At 47.4% G+C, this 14,083-nt stretch overlaps 1 protein-coding gene across 2 annotated transcripts in view; it reads left to right on the forward strand.

Annotated features, from left to right (window-relative positions):
- Positions 1-13,762, forward strand: part of PIWIL2 (piwi like RNA-mediated gene silencing 2) — a 28,810-nt gene extending 15,048 nt beyond the window's left edge. Inside the window, exons 14-23 of one of the 2 annotated variants that reach the window (XM_019491532.2) lie at positions 772-912; positions 2,164-2,277; positions 2,958-3,146; positions 6,471-6,572; positions 7,613-7,732; positions 8,361-8,449; positions 9,255-9,360; positions 11,192-11,445; positions 12,105-12,212; positions 13,425-13,762. In XM_019491532.2, the coding sequence (XP_019347077.1) occupies positions 772-912; positions 2,164-2,277; positions 2,958-3,146; positions 6,471-6,572; positions 7,613-7,732; positions 8,361-8,449; positions 9,255-9,360; positions 11,192-11,445; positions 12,105-12,212; positions 13,425-13,581 (1,380 nt within the window). In that variant the 3' untranslated portion in view covers positions 13,582-13,762. The remainder of the gene's footprint in view (positions 1-771; positions 913-2,163; positions 2,278-2,957; positions 3,147-6,470; positions 6,573-7,612; positions 7,733-8,360; positions 8,450-9,254; positions 9,361-11,191; positions 11,446-12,104; positions 12,213-13,424) is intronic. The other variant, XM_059730710.1, reaches the window with a different exon arrangement.
- Positions 13,763-14,083: the final 321 nt, after the last annotated feature.

The following is a 14,083-nucleotide window of genomic DNA, read 5'->3' on the forward strand; positions in this document are numbered from 1 at the left end:
CCTACCTCTGGTACTGTGCTAGTGCACAACTTGAGGGACCTTCTGCTGAGCCCCAAAGCTTAGTGGTTGATCAGGCTTCACCGATTTACTTTGATGGCAGGGATAGTTACGGAGCAGGGGATGGTTAGTAGCAAGGCTAAGCTTGCAGTATGTTCTGAGATGTACAAAAGTGTGAACGTGAGGAAGCAATAGTATGATGAGCTTGTGGTGTCTTAAAATTGTGCCTTCTTTACAACACCAGGATGCTAGGTAGCAGGTTCTCAGATAAATACTGTCATAGATCACCATGTGTTGCCCAGTGCAGTTGCAAATAAAGAGGACCTAGCAAATGAGGTCTGCCAATAAGTCCTTCCTACCTCTGCTGTAAAGATTCACCCAGGGAACAACGGGTGCAATACTTGCGCTTTTCTTTGCTCAGCTCTGTGATGTGTTTATCAACAAGCGGCTTTGTTATATCCCTGTGAGCCTTTTTGATGTCTGTACAGTGCCCTGCTGGGTTTTTGATGACTTAGGTAATTGCAGCTATGGACCATTGTGCAGACAGAATAGTATGTGACATGGTCTCAAATGGTCTCTAACCTTGAAGTGCAAGGTTAAGTATACTGGTACAATTGCACCCTTGGGTGGTTGGTCAGACATCTCAAGTGGGGCTGTAATTGAGCTAGCTCTTGAGCATTTAGACATGATGCTCTGATGGAGTGGCTTCGTGTAGAAGGATTTGATCACATGCTGGTGTTTACAAACGTCTATCATTCTTCCTGCCCTGCTCAGGACCTGACCTATCAAATCCACCTGAGTCCAAAGCAACACCACACCTCTCTGAGTGCTCTCCTGCAACGAATTAAGCAGAATGAGGCTGCCAGCGAAGAATTGTTGCGATGGGGTCTACGTTTGGACACAGACGTCTCTAGAGTAAGAAGAGCTTTCCCACCATACATGAGCAGCATAGGCTAGTGTATAGAGCAATGGGGTTGTCTGGTGGGAACCTCTGTCCTGCCACTGATTTACAGCTTTAATCTCTCTTGCATCCCTGTCTATCGAACGGAGTTAATGCTTCAGGGCGGGGTGCAAGGCTTTAAAGTGCTTAGGAAGCCCCCTGAAGAGTACTGTGATCTGTTGGGATCCCATGGTGGAAGTGGTTATATCCTGATGCCTCTTGACCCTAACACCATAAGACTACACAGTGCCTTTTTTCTTCTTTGAAAGTAAACCATGTGGGTCTCACCGGCATATAGGAGTGATTCAGCATGAGCCCACCTGATTTTAATACACACGCAAGAACCGAAAGCCAGTTCTGAGTGCTGACGGTGTGGTGCATCCTCCTATGGCCACGTATATCACGCTGCCAGGGGTATTGGGCAGCCTGTAGTCGCTGCATTATCCTGTCTTCCACCTGCAACAAACAATTGACTTCCTGGTGCGCCCTTTGGAAATCTGCCAGTATCCATAGACTGTTGGTTAATTAAAAACCTCAGCGTATTTGAGGTTATGCCGTGACTCCTCGAAAGAGAGAGGAACAGCCCTTGTAGACATTGTTTCCCCTGCTAGTGAAGCATTGTTCCATCTGGCAGCTTCAGGGGCTCCTTGCCCTTTATCAGACCCTGTTTGCCATCAGCTTTGCATATGATGAAAAACTAAACTGCACCATTTCAGCAGCTCCCTGCAGTCACTGGAACTGCATTTAAGTGACTGCACAGGGAAAGATCCTCTTGGAGTGCTTATGTACAAAGGCCAAAGCTTAAAAAGAAAATGCAAATCCCGTTGACTCTGGCTCTTTTGGCTTCTGTGCAATTAATCTTCCACTTTATACTGTTAATCATGCTTTGTTATTGTTTACTGAGGGCATTTTTCCTCACAACTGCCCTTATCTTTGCTCTTTATTTTTATTTTTCCTTAAAGAAACTAAAGAAATTAAGTGAATTTGATGTTAATTCCTGGGCAAGCCCCCCATAACAAAACACCATTTAGTTGAGAACATTTAATGTCTTGGGAGAGTCGAAGGAATAAAGAGACTCTCTTTCTTCTCTGTTTTTGGTGTATTTGACAAATAATTTGTGGGACTGTATGGAGTTAGCTGACAAAGCATTCAGGCTACATGGGTAGAATTGAGGGGACTTAAGAGGAGTTTCCTGATTGCAACAGTGGCACTCGGTTTTTGTTCAGACACAGGGGCGTGTTCTTCCCATGGAAAGAATCAACATGAGGAACAGCTCGTTTGTGACTTCTGAAGACCTCATTTGGACCAAAGAAATAACAAGAGAACCCTCCCTCTCCACAGTAAGTTACCTCTGTAGAATGGGAGGCAACTTCCCCGTGGCAGGGAGACAGCAGAGCAGAATTTTGGATGCTATCTTTAAAAACAATATCCCCTTCATTTCTGATTAAGGTTAGACAAGCATAGTTGGAGTCCTGACTGTGCCAATCCTGTCTGGACGTGGAGTTGAAGTTCCCTAAAGCTGTAGTTTTATTAACTGGGTCTTGTTCTTTCCAAGGCGTTACTGGAAATGGTTCTTTATCACTGGCTTATTACAGTGTCCAAACAGGAACAGATGCTATGCATTAAAACCTGGGATCCTCTGCTTTTATGATGCCACACATTTTTTCCTTTCCCTAAACTTGTTTGGCCTGAAGCACATGATGTATTTGTCCTGCAGAAGCTGTCTATGCAGTGCAGGTGGATGTCTGCTCTCTGCCTATCTGGCCCCAAATATTGTGAGGGAATGGAGGGAAGAAGCATCTAACTGGTGGGACTCTGCCTCTTCCCCAGCTCTTCCGTTGACTCACTTCTTGAAGCTGAGCAAGTCCCTTGACTTCTATGTCTTGGTTTCCTCTAAAACAAGAATGTACCCACCTCAATGGAAGAAAGGCTTCAAAAAGGTGCTTTGAGGTCCTTTGAGTGGGCATATAAATGCAAAGCGTGGTTATTTGATGCTGATGATGTCCTGATTGTATCCTAGGTTCCCCTGCATTACTGGGCATTGTTTTATCCCAAACGTGCTCTGGACCAGGCACGCGAGCTGGTCAGCATAATGGAAAGGATCTGTGGCCCACTTGGCATGAAGTTAAATCAGCCTGCCTGGGTGGAACTGAAGGATGACCGGATAGATACCTATGCTAGGACCATCAAATCTGTCTTGGGTTCAGAGGTAAAGAAATAGGTCTGGGCAGTCTGCTCAGAAGAATTGTTCAGGTGGTATTCTCAAGCCACCAATGGGTTGGCTTACCCCTGACTGCATGTGTGAAAAATGCAGTAATGACAAGGTATTCATTGCAAATCTCCCTTGTATTTAGACACTTGCCATCTTTGCTCAGCTTCTGGTGTGACATCTATGTAAGCTACACAGAGGTCAGGGCACAGCATACTTGCTTGAGGTGGGAAAAGCATCATTTGTGGCTAGGGGGTGCACCGATAGAGATTTTTGGGACTGATAGCTGATTTTTAAGGAGGCATATCAGCTGATACCAATCCAATTTCCAATATGCAGCTCTTCAGCTTGAAGAGCTGCATCCAGCTGGTAAGTCTGGGGTGGGGGGACAAATCAAGGCCCCTGTGGTGAGGGAGAGAGTGGGGCTGGGGCTGGGGCTGGGGCTGGGGCTGGAGCTGGAGCTGGAGCTGTCCAGCTGGGCAGGGATACAGAGCCACAAGCAGCTCATACTGGGGAAAGGGGGCGTGTGCTCCCCGGATCTGTGCAGGGCGGGCTGCGGCTAGGGCTAGGTCTGGGGCAGGACGGCACTGGGGTGGGGGGGAGTGGCAGGGGGAGTGTTTCTGCCGCTGTGCACAGCTCATCCGGTGCTCATCTGGCAGCTCCCACTGCTCATCCAGGAGGGCATGATGGCGGGGGGTGGGCATGGGCTGGGGTTGTGCTGGGCTCTTCTTGGCTGGGCAGATCTGGGGGCACACGCTGCCCCCATCCCACATGCCCTCCCAGACAAGCAGCGGGAGCTGCCCCAGCCCGCAGCTGCAGCCTGCCCTATGCCACCCAGGTCCGGGGGGCACATCTGCACCGCCCCCCCCCCGTTCCCCAGACGAGCCGCTTGCAGCTCCGTCTTGCGCCTGCCCCACCCCAGCTGGGCAGCCCCTGCCCCAACCCCAGTCCCGTATCCTCCCTCGCTGCAGGGGCCTTGATCTGCACCCCCACAGCCCTCCCCTTCCACCACACCATACTTACCAGCTGCACGCAGCTCTCTGCGCTGCCAGCTCTGTTCCTCACTGCCTACATGCGCTGAGCACCAGCTGTGCACACGCATTGGCATTTATCAGACAAATTATCAGCCACATCGGGTCAATTTCTGATACAGAATATTTTTTTTGTATCAGTGATGATCCAATATTGGCACTACTTGCGGCCTGCACTCAGCAGGGTTTCTCTTACTGAGAGACATATGAAAGACTTATGCATGTCTTGAATACAAATTCTAGGAGCTGGAAGACCCTGCAGAGGCCCTGTAAATAGGAAAGAGACCCTGAGCAAAAGCCAGGTTGTCTATAGCATATTTTCCGTGTGTAGTATTTGCGGGATGAGTTACGTGCTGTTTCTTTGCTCTTGAGCTGCATCCTATTACATTCCTAATTCTGGTGGCTCTTGGGGCTGGGAGAAGGATCCATACTGGTCTTGAGAGAGACCTTGCTGCTTGGCTGTATCCTGTGCCTGGGATCTAGCGCAGATGTTGTCACCTTCTATGCATTGCTATGGTGATAAGGGCTTGGCCTGCTTTCCTTAGTTATCAGTGGAACACTTAGTACCACAGAGGGCTGGGTAATGCCTTTGGTGTCATGGGATCATTCGTAAGGCTCAGCTATCAATACCTTGGTGCTTGTTATCATAATTCAGCCAAGCACAGGTTTGCTTATTGTTGCTAGAGTTCATATAGTCAGTTGGATGGGAGCCCATCAGCCAGGGAACATTGGGGCCATGTAGTTCACAGTGCTTGTTACTCAAAGCCCTGTGCTTCAAACTTCAGCTGGTCTCCATTGCTTGGTTATCAACATGCGGGTAGAGGGAGGTGAGGATTTCTGGCAGCTCATGAGATACAGATGTTACCGTAAAAGTGCCAATGTTACTGAAACTATTCTTAAGAGCATTTGCATTATCACAATAACCAGCTTTGGAAGAGCATTTTTATCACCTGTCAGTAGGCACCTATGAATACTGCTGCATTATTATGGAATCATAGACAATAGAAAATTAGGGTTGGAAGGGACCTTAGGAGATCATCTAGTCCAACCCCCTGCTCAAAGCAGGACCATTCCCAACCAGATCATTCCAGCCAGGGCTTTGTTGAGCCAGGCCTTAGAAACTTCTGCGGTTGGAAATTCTACCACTTCTCTAGGTAACCTGGCCCAGTGCTTCACCACTGTCCTAGTTATGAAGGTTTTTCCTAACATGCAGCCGAAGCTGCCCTTGCTACAACTTGAGACCATTTCTCCTTGTTCTGTCATCTGCCACCACTGAGAACCAGCTGCATCCTCTTTGGAACCACCAAATCCCCCCTCAGCCTTTCTTCACCAGACTAAATAAGCCCAGTTCCCTCAGACTCTCCTCAGAAGTCATGTGCTCCAGTTCCTGAGAACATTTTCATTGCCCTCTGCTGGACTCTCTCCAACTTGTCCACATCCTTTCTGCAGTGGGGGCCCAAAACTAGACACAGTACTCCAGATGTGGCCTCACCAGTGTATAATAGTGGGGAATAATTACTTCCCTCGATCTGCTGGCAATGCACCTACCAATGCAGCCCGGTATGCTGTTAGCCTTCTTGGCAACAAGGGCACACTGCTGACTCAAATTCAGCTTAGTGTCTGCTGTAACCCCTCGGTCCTTTTCTGCAGAGCTGCTGCTTAGCCAGTTGGTCCTAAGCCTGTACTGGTGCATGGGATTGTTCTGTCCTAAGTGCAGGACTTTGCACTTGTCCTTGTTGAGCCTCATGAGATTTTTTTTTTTGGCCCAATACTGCAATTACTCGAGGTCTCTCTGAATCCTAGCCCTATCCTCCAGTTTATCTACTACGCCCTCCAGCTTGGTGTCATCTGCAAGCTTGCTTAGCGTGCAATTCATCCCATCTTCCAGATTATTAATGAAGATATTGAACAAAACTGGCCTGAGGACCAAACTCTTGGGGCACTCTACTTGATACCAGCCACCAACTAAACTTCAAGCCATTGATCGCTCTCTTTTGAGCCAGATGATCCAGCCAGTATTGTATCCACTTTACAGCCCATTTATTCAACCTGTACTTCCTCAGCTTGCTTGCAGGAATGCTGTGGGAGACCATATAAAAAGCCTTGCATTATGTCCTAGTAGTGTGTGTCTCTTCCCTTTGTTGCAGTGATACATGCAGGGCAGGGCAAGGCAGGGAAGAAGAGGGCTGTGAGCATCACATTATAGGGCTAATATATGTTCAGAGTGGGGCTGAGCATCCAGTGAAACTTAGGATGTTGAAAGTAGACTCTTTTTACACTTGTTTCCTTGAAGGGCAAATTGCAGTTGGTCGTGTGCATAATCACGGGGACCAGAGATGACTTGTATGGGGCCATTAAAAAGCTGTGCTGTGTGCAATGTCCAGTACCCTCTCAGGTGAGTCTGCTCACTGTCATATTGCAGCTGCTTGGGGGTATGACACAGTGGAGACCATGGTCTTCCAGATGAAGCTCCAAGACCACAAAGCATCATTTGTACTGAGCTTCCTGTTACGACCCTGTCCAGAGACTGTGCAGACCAGGGGTGGGTAGGAGAGGAGGCAGGTTTACCTGATGCGGGGTAGTCACCCCTCCAGTAAAATGAACCCCTAGTAATTTATCCAGATGCTGAAGGCATCATTTGAATATACTACATGAGGAATACAGTAAACCTATAAACTAGGACCATGATTGCCAGAGTAACAGAGCTGGCAAGGTCAGGAACATGGTTGTGTGTGACTTGAGCAATACCTACATTGTCATGTAGCCTGCAGGAGTATAAAACCAACTTATAAGTAGCTAAACGTAAATTGTGGTATGAATTGCTGCCTTGTTTATAAAAGTGTCTTGCCCTAAAGACCTTGTCATGGCTACCCCTATGTACTCATGGCCAGCTCAGACAGCATGTGCTGCATACCTTTGCTCTCAGCAGCAGGTATAGGACTGACCCTCCTGTTCCAAAACTTCAGACCTCCAGAGGTTCCCTTTTGGCTGTTACCAGCAGTAGTACCTGGTGAACAGCTTTGATTTCATCTAGTAAAGAGTGACAGTGCAGAGGCAACACCCACCTTTTGAGAGTGTGGGTTTTTTTGTGTTTTTTTTAAGAATCCATAGTTTTCTAGTGGCAGTAAATGAGATCTTCTCGGACAGTTTATGGATGGATGCTCAAGAATTGCGTGTGCAAATTCATGGTCTGAAGTTGGTTGCAGATTCTTCATTTTATTTCCTGTAGTACTTGGGAAGGTTTCAAACAAAGCCAAGGAATAGAATGCTAATGGAAATAAACTCGCCCATCAGAGTCCTATAGCCAGATGCCTTTTAGTGGGAAAATATAACCTGTACAACTGACTTAGTATAGATCTGTGGCTTACAGGAAAAGTAGGCTGGACTTTGGTGTTATTCATATTTAGCTGATTCTAGTGTTTCCTGTTGCCACAGGTTGTCAATGCCAGAACCGTCACTGGCCAGCCAAGCAAACTAAGGAGCGTGGCACAGAAAATTCTGCTGCAGATGAATTGCAAGCTAGGTGGGGAGCTCTGGGGAATAGACATCCCACTGGTAAGCTTTGCAAGCATTATTTCCACCTCCCTGTTGTGGAGCATCCCAGTCTTTCTCTCTCCTGGAGAAAGCGCCAAAGGGAGATTTAGTCTTTCCTTGAAATGCATCCCCCTTCACACATCTTTCGTAAGGCACATCCTCTTCTCCCTTCTCTTGTAGGCCATGGGTATAAGGGAAAGTGCAGCAATAAGCATGTTGGCCTGGAACATAGAAGAGCTGGGTCTGAGTCCCTATTATGCACAAATTCCTTGGGTGACCTGGGGCACCTCAGGCCAGGCCAGGCCCCCACCAGTATTGAGTATCTAATTTCCATGGGAAATAAGCCCCAAAGTACCCACTTAGAGAACAAGTAAGGTTCTGTCACCTTACTTATCTGTAAAGCAGGGGCAGTAGCAGATCGCTGTATCTCAGGGTCATGTACCCCCCGGGCCTTACAACTAGCAAATAGAAGGAGCTGGCTGCTGATAAGGAGTGTATTTTATGAGGCCCATGGCAGCCCAAGGACCTAGGCCTCTTCCTGGTGTTTACATCCCTTAATAAAGAGCTCAGCTGCAATTTCCAATGAAATGGGGAGTTATATTTTTGACTAATGTTTTCCCCTGTGCTGGGCTTCCTTCCTCCTTCTCAGAAACTGCTGATGGTGATTGGCATGGATGTGTACCATGACCCTAACCTAGGCATGCGTTCGGTCGTCGGCTTTGTCGCAAGCACCAATCAGTAAGTGGTTTTTAAGTTCAGGTACAGGCTACACATGCACATGCCTCTGAAATCTGGACATCTGAGCAGCTTGGCATTTGCCAATGTGTGTGCAGCCAATATTATCTGCATTGCATGTAATGCCAGGGGCAGCGGGGACAGGTAGAGGGATGTGATCTTAAATAGGGTTTTCCCCATGGTTGTCGCAATGGGGAGACTGCAGTGTTGCTGTCTTCTGCTCACGTGCCACTCCTGGTTTCCAAACCATCATTGATCAAGCAAAGTCGGGTATGGGCTGTAGCAAGAGAGTCCAGGGGGCTTGCAACACTCTTAAACCCACAAGTGCAGATGCCTCCATGAGGGAAAGAGTGTGCAACAGTTTGTGTGTCAGGAGAGGTGGTTCTGTGTGACATTGTATGCAGCAGAGGTGCCTGCAAATTGGGAGTATTCCCACTTCAAATGGGAATCCATAGTAGTGAAAATGATGTCACTTGGCTAGCAGCAGAGCTCTTTTCTTTGTCAGTAGATCATTGTCTAGGAAGGGCAGGGCAGTGCCATCAGTGGAAGGAGGTATTAACTTAACCCTGATCGTACTTCTCCGCAAGGGAATTTATAACAAGTTTATTAACTTGTTTGTTTGCAGTATCTAATGCTGAGGTTAGGCTGGCATTAGTTCTGTTATCGTGATGCCCTTAGTACTATATACCTCTGGATGTTTTCAAGACTCAGGAAGGGGGTGAAAGGCACTCAGTTTGTGCAACTGTTTTGAACTGTGGTGTTTGTGCACCTGTATCTAACGTACCCCTCTCTTTCCCTCTACCCTGAGTACTCTTACCAAGTGGTACTCTAGGGTTGTGTTCCAGATGCCTCATCAGGAAATCGCAGATGGCTTAAAGCTGTGCCTGGTGGGCGCTTTACAGAAGTTCCACGAGGTAAGGACATGGCAGATGGATGAAACTGCATCTTGCCTGAGACAGGCATCACTCCTGTGAGCTAGAGTGCTGCTCCATTTGTGGGGCAGCATTGTGGGGGCCACTTGCTGCCTTCAAAAGTGATTGGATGCTTCTGTGGACATCAATATCTAGAGCTGGCCTACGTGGCACACCTCAGAAAAGGTGTGAAAATTCAGGGTCTAAGTCTGCGACTATTAGAAATCCGGGTGAGACCTGTCTGGGAGCCAGATGATCATGGCAGCCTCCTGCAGGGTTCTTGTGCCATCCATTGAACTGTTTGCTGCTGTCTGCTCCCGGAGGTGACATGGAGGATGGAACAGACCTCAGGCCTTCCGTGGCCATCGTATATGCACTGCTGTCTTTAGAGTACCATGAAATGAAACGTCTCCTCCATCCCACTCTGATAAAGCAGATGCGCGACTTGGTCAAACTGTAACTTGCTTGTTCATGAGGTGCCAGCTTTGGCAACACAAATGAAAATCCATCCTGACTGTCAAAATCGGGCAGGTTCAGTGGAAGTGTGAAAGTAATAGAGTAGTTGCTTTGCAGAACTCACTGACCCCTTGTTGTTTGGACCAAAATGTGAGACCTTCTGTTTGTATCTCAGGGACTCGCTCAATTACCTTGATGAGGATTGCTGCATAGTTGGGACCATTGTTGATTTCTTTTTCTTGCTTTCCTTCCTGCTACCTGTTTTAACCGGTTAGATCCTCTCATCACCAAGCAATCGGTTTATAGCAACCTTTTATATTACTATAAAACTTCTCCATGCAAGAAAAGTAATGTTACAATGTGTGTGAAAGTACCGGGCCACGTATGCAGCTCCTTAATTTACCAGACTTGCTCCAGAATAGCAGCCGGTGCCTCCGAAACAAGCATCCATGTCTCTACACCTGTGGAGGATAGTTCCATCTGTCTAGTGCATTTCCAGCCCAGTTCTTCTGTAGGCTTTTCTCTCTTAAGCTTCCCTTGGGAAAGGCACTAAATTAACAGCTCTGGAAACAAGTCACATAGCAGGTCCCTGATGGGCAGTGGTGGGTGTAGGATGAACTATTCTTCACCTTTGTCCTGTTATGCCTTCACCATGATCTGGAAGTAGACTCCTGAAAAAGAGTTCAGACCTCCCTGACCTGTTCAGTCCATAGCCTTCCTGGTCCCAAGGGTACTAGTGATGGTGATAGGTTTTAGGGTGTAGACACCTGCCTATTTGGAACTCAACTGAGATTTAGCAAACTCATTTCACGCAGGAGTTGAACAAACAAGGAAGTTGACACCAGAGGCAAAAGGCCCTGTGCTCAAACCTGAAGTGTCAGAAGGTGAACTCTGTGACCCGTGAAGCTGCCTTAAAGTGATACCTTGCATGTGAAGGGAGGGAGTGGGAATTTGTAGTTCAATTGATACAAGTGGCACGCTTCCCAGTAAGAGCTGGCATGGCATTGTCTCTGTCTAAAAATACTATTCCCAGATTGGGGTGGGGGGTGGAGGGGTGAAGTCTGAACATGAACACCAATGCCTCAGCTGCTAAATTCAGAGGCAGTTCAGTTCAGGCTCTCCAGTGCTGCATTGTTTTTCCTCCAAGTGATGCTGAATTGCAGCAGTCACTTTAACTAAAAGGTTTGTGTTCTACCCTCCTCCTTGCAAACTGCACTTTGTCAGCAGAGGCTGTGCTTACCGGGCAGGCGTGCTGTGCCCGTGCAAGCCAAAATCCCAAATATAATGTGGCCTCCTTCACAGGTATGGGTTGCTGCAAGTCATCCAGCCCTATAGAAGATCCTGGGCCATCCATGATGTTATGTTGTTTCTCGTTCAGGTGAACCACTGTTTACCCGAGAAGATAGTGGTTTACAGAGACGGGGTATCAGACAGCCAGCTGAAAATGGTGGCCAACTACGAGATCCCACAGCTCCAAATGTGCTTCCAAGCCTTTACAAACTACCAGCCCAAGATGGTGGTCTTTGTGGTTCAGAAGAAAATCAGTGCAAACTTCTATTCAGCTTCTTCAGAGGACTTTGGGTGTCCTCCCCCCGGGACAGTCATTGACCACACGGTTACCAGCAGAGAGTGGTGAGTGGCAGGCAACCTGCAAAGGCCCATTCTTTGTTATCATCTAGCTCTTGCCTTTCCTGTCATTCTGTAGCCTCTCTTAGAAGCAGAGAGGTTACATGCTTCACCTGTGGTGTGGGTTGGGCATGGCTTAGCCCTGCCATGTAGCCAGGAGCTGTCTGTTCTTTTTGGAGGGTTTAATGGGTTTGGTACCTAGGTCTAATGATGCATTTTTTCCTACAGGTTGCTTTTTGTGTACAAAGAGCAGGACGTGTCATTTCTGCATGTGCATTGCAACAACATTTTTCATAGTGGGGTATTTTTCCATTGCTCTTGACCTGCATGTGGGTTCCTTGCCACAACACAAGTGACTGCATTTCTAAGGTAGTGAAGGAATGTGGCTTTGGGAGGGAAAACCCATTCTGAGTCTGTATATCTGTGGCATTGCAACTCTGCTAACCTTGAGGTTGTGATGCTCTTTTACTGAGCAGGGCACATTAAGAGAATAGGCAGGAAGGTCATACTGCGATTTCAGCTTTGAATGATGCCTTAAGGCAAATTTCAGTCTCCAAACCTTGCACCCTTCTCACATAAGGTGTAGAGGGAGCTGCCACAGGCTTTTCCCCACTTTTCCAGGCACAAAATTGGATGCTTTCTCACAGATATTTTTTTGTCCTCAGGGTAGATTTTTATTTGTTGGCTCACCACGTCCGTCAAGGCTGCAGCCTCCCCACCCACTACATCTGTGTGCTCAACACTGCCAACTTGAGTCCTGATCACATGCAGAGGTAAGAGTAGGGTCAGGAAGTACTCCAAGAACCCCGATATGCAACGTGATGCCACTGAGGACCAGAATGTTCCCTAGTTCAGTCCCACTTCTAGAGCGTGGTGAATGGCGATTCCCTGACATCTTTGGATGTGAGTGCAGATGTGTCTTATGTTTAACTGCCTCCCCACAACAGGAAATGAACTCAGCGTGGCTCACCATCTCCAATTCGGAGCTAGTGTGTTATGCTTGGGCTGGCAGAATCATTGGCTAGTTTTCCACCTTGCTTGTTCATAGGAACATCAGCTTGAGGTATTCCTGCATGCTCTCAAGAGAAGTCCTTTTCAGAAGTCCAGTGATGATGGCATAAGATTTGGCATGCTTTGGCCATTTCTTGTAATCTGATATTTTCTAGTAGGATTTACCAGAGTTTCTCAATGTTCTGGTACAAGCTGAAAAAGAATAGAATTTTGCTGGCACCCTACCTAGTATTCTTTCCCAGGCTTGATGTTGCAAGAAAGTTAACTAGAGCCCAGTGCATATTTATACAAGAACAAGGTTAAGTCTGTTCCTGTCCTGCCATAGCTGATGGGCTGGAACAGCAGGGATGTAGGGGAATGAAGATAGAAGAGAAAAGGAAGATTGGATACTTTTGTGTAATTTTCTCCATAAGACAAGGAAACAGGGAAGAGAACTGCAAACAAGTTTAAAGCAGATGCACAAAAGATGATTTCTTTCCAATTCGTGGTTAGCATGGGGACCAGATTGTTGCAGTGTACTGTTAGAGAGAAAGGGTTAGAAAGATTGCCAGAAAACTTGGATGTTCCTTTGGATGTTGAGTACACACCCAGTTGCATGGGGTACAGTAGTTTATTTTGTTTAGAAGAGAAAAAGGTGAAACCTTGTGCTGTAAACTCAAGTTGGCCATTTCTTGACGGGGACTGGGGAAGAGTTTCCTCTGCAGGTTGATCACTTCCATAGTGGCCCAGCAGGGATTTTTACAGCTTCCTCTGAAGTAGCTGGGTACCAATCCTTGTCAGAATGGGAACAGGGATCTACCCCAGCATGGCAAGTCGGTGAGAGTGTGGCCGGTCTTTCGAAAGCACTTCTGATGCACCTGCAAAGAGTGCTTCTAATACATTCATGACAAGTGGTATTGCTCCGTAGAAGAAGTGAGTCCTGGGGTGGAAGAAATGCATCTTCATACACTCTTCTTTCCCTCTCATGTTCCCAGGTTGACTTTCAAGCTCTGCCACATGTACTGGAACTGGTCAGGTACTATCCGTGTACCAGCCCCATGCAAATATGCCCACAAGTTGGCCTTCCTCTCGGGGCAAGTACTGCACCATGAGCCGGCAATTCAGCTGTGTGACAAGCTCTTCTTCCTGTAACCTGGAGAGCTGGGAAGTGTGGATGAAAATCCAGGTCTGCACACTGGACAGGGACTATTTCTGCTGTTCTGGGGACACTGCACCTGGCTGCCTCTGCTGATTTGTTGGAAGGGAGACTTTTTTTTTTTCTCCCCTAAAGTTCTGTTTTATAAAAATAATAAAAAGAACATTTTGTTACTCAGAGTTGAGTCCTTTTACAGGTGACACGAGCATTCGAGTGAGGGGAAGGGATGTTGATGGGGGAGGAGAGGGCGGCTCTGTTCTGGGTTCTGCTTCTTCATTTCTGCTTCTGTCCTGTGTATGAAAATGGAAGCAGGATGCCAGGGTGACAACACCATCCTGCTGAACTGATGGCAGGGAGGCCGGCTAAACTGGAAAGAGGTGAAGGGCAGAAAGACAGGTGATGATCAGGGCTTTGGTCAGGAGTAAGGAAAGTAGGTTGGTGAAGATAAGCATGCCTTAGCTTTGACACCAGGGCAGCATTCCTACAATGTGTCACTGC

The sequence above is a fragment of the Alligator mississippiensis genome, chromosome 7, assembly GCF_030867095.1.
Source record: "Alligator mississippiensis isolate rAllMis1 chromosome 7, rAllMis1, whole genome shotgun sequence".
NCBI lineage: Eukaryota > Metazoa > Chordata > Crocodylia > Alligatoridae > Alligator > Alligator mississippiensis.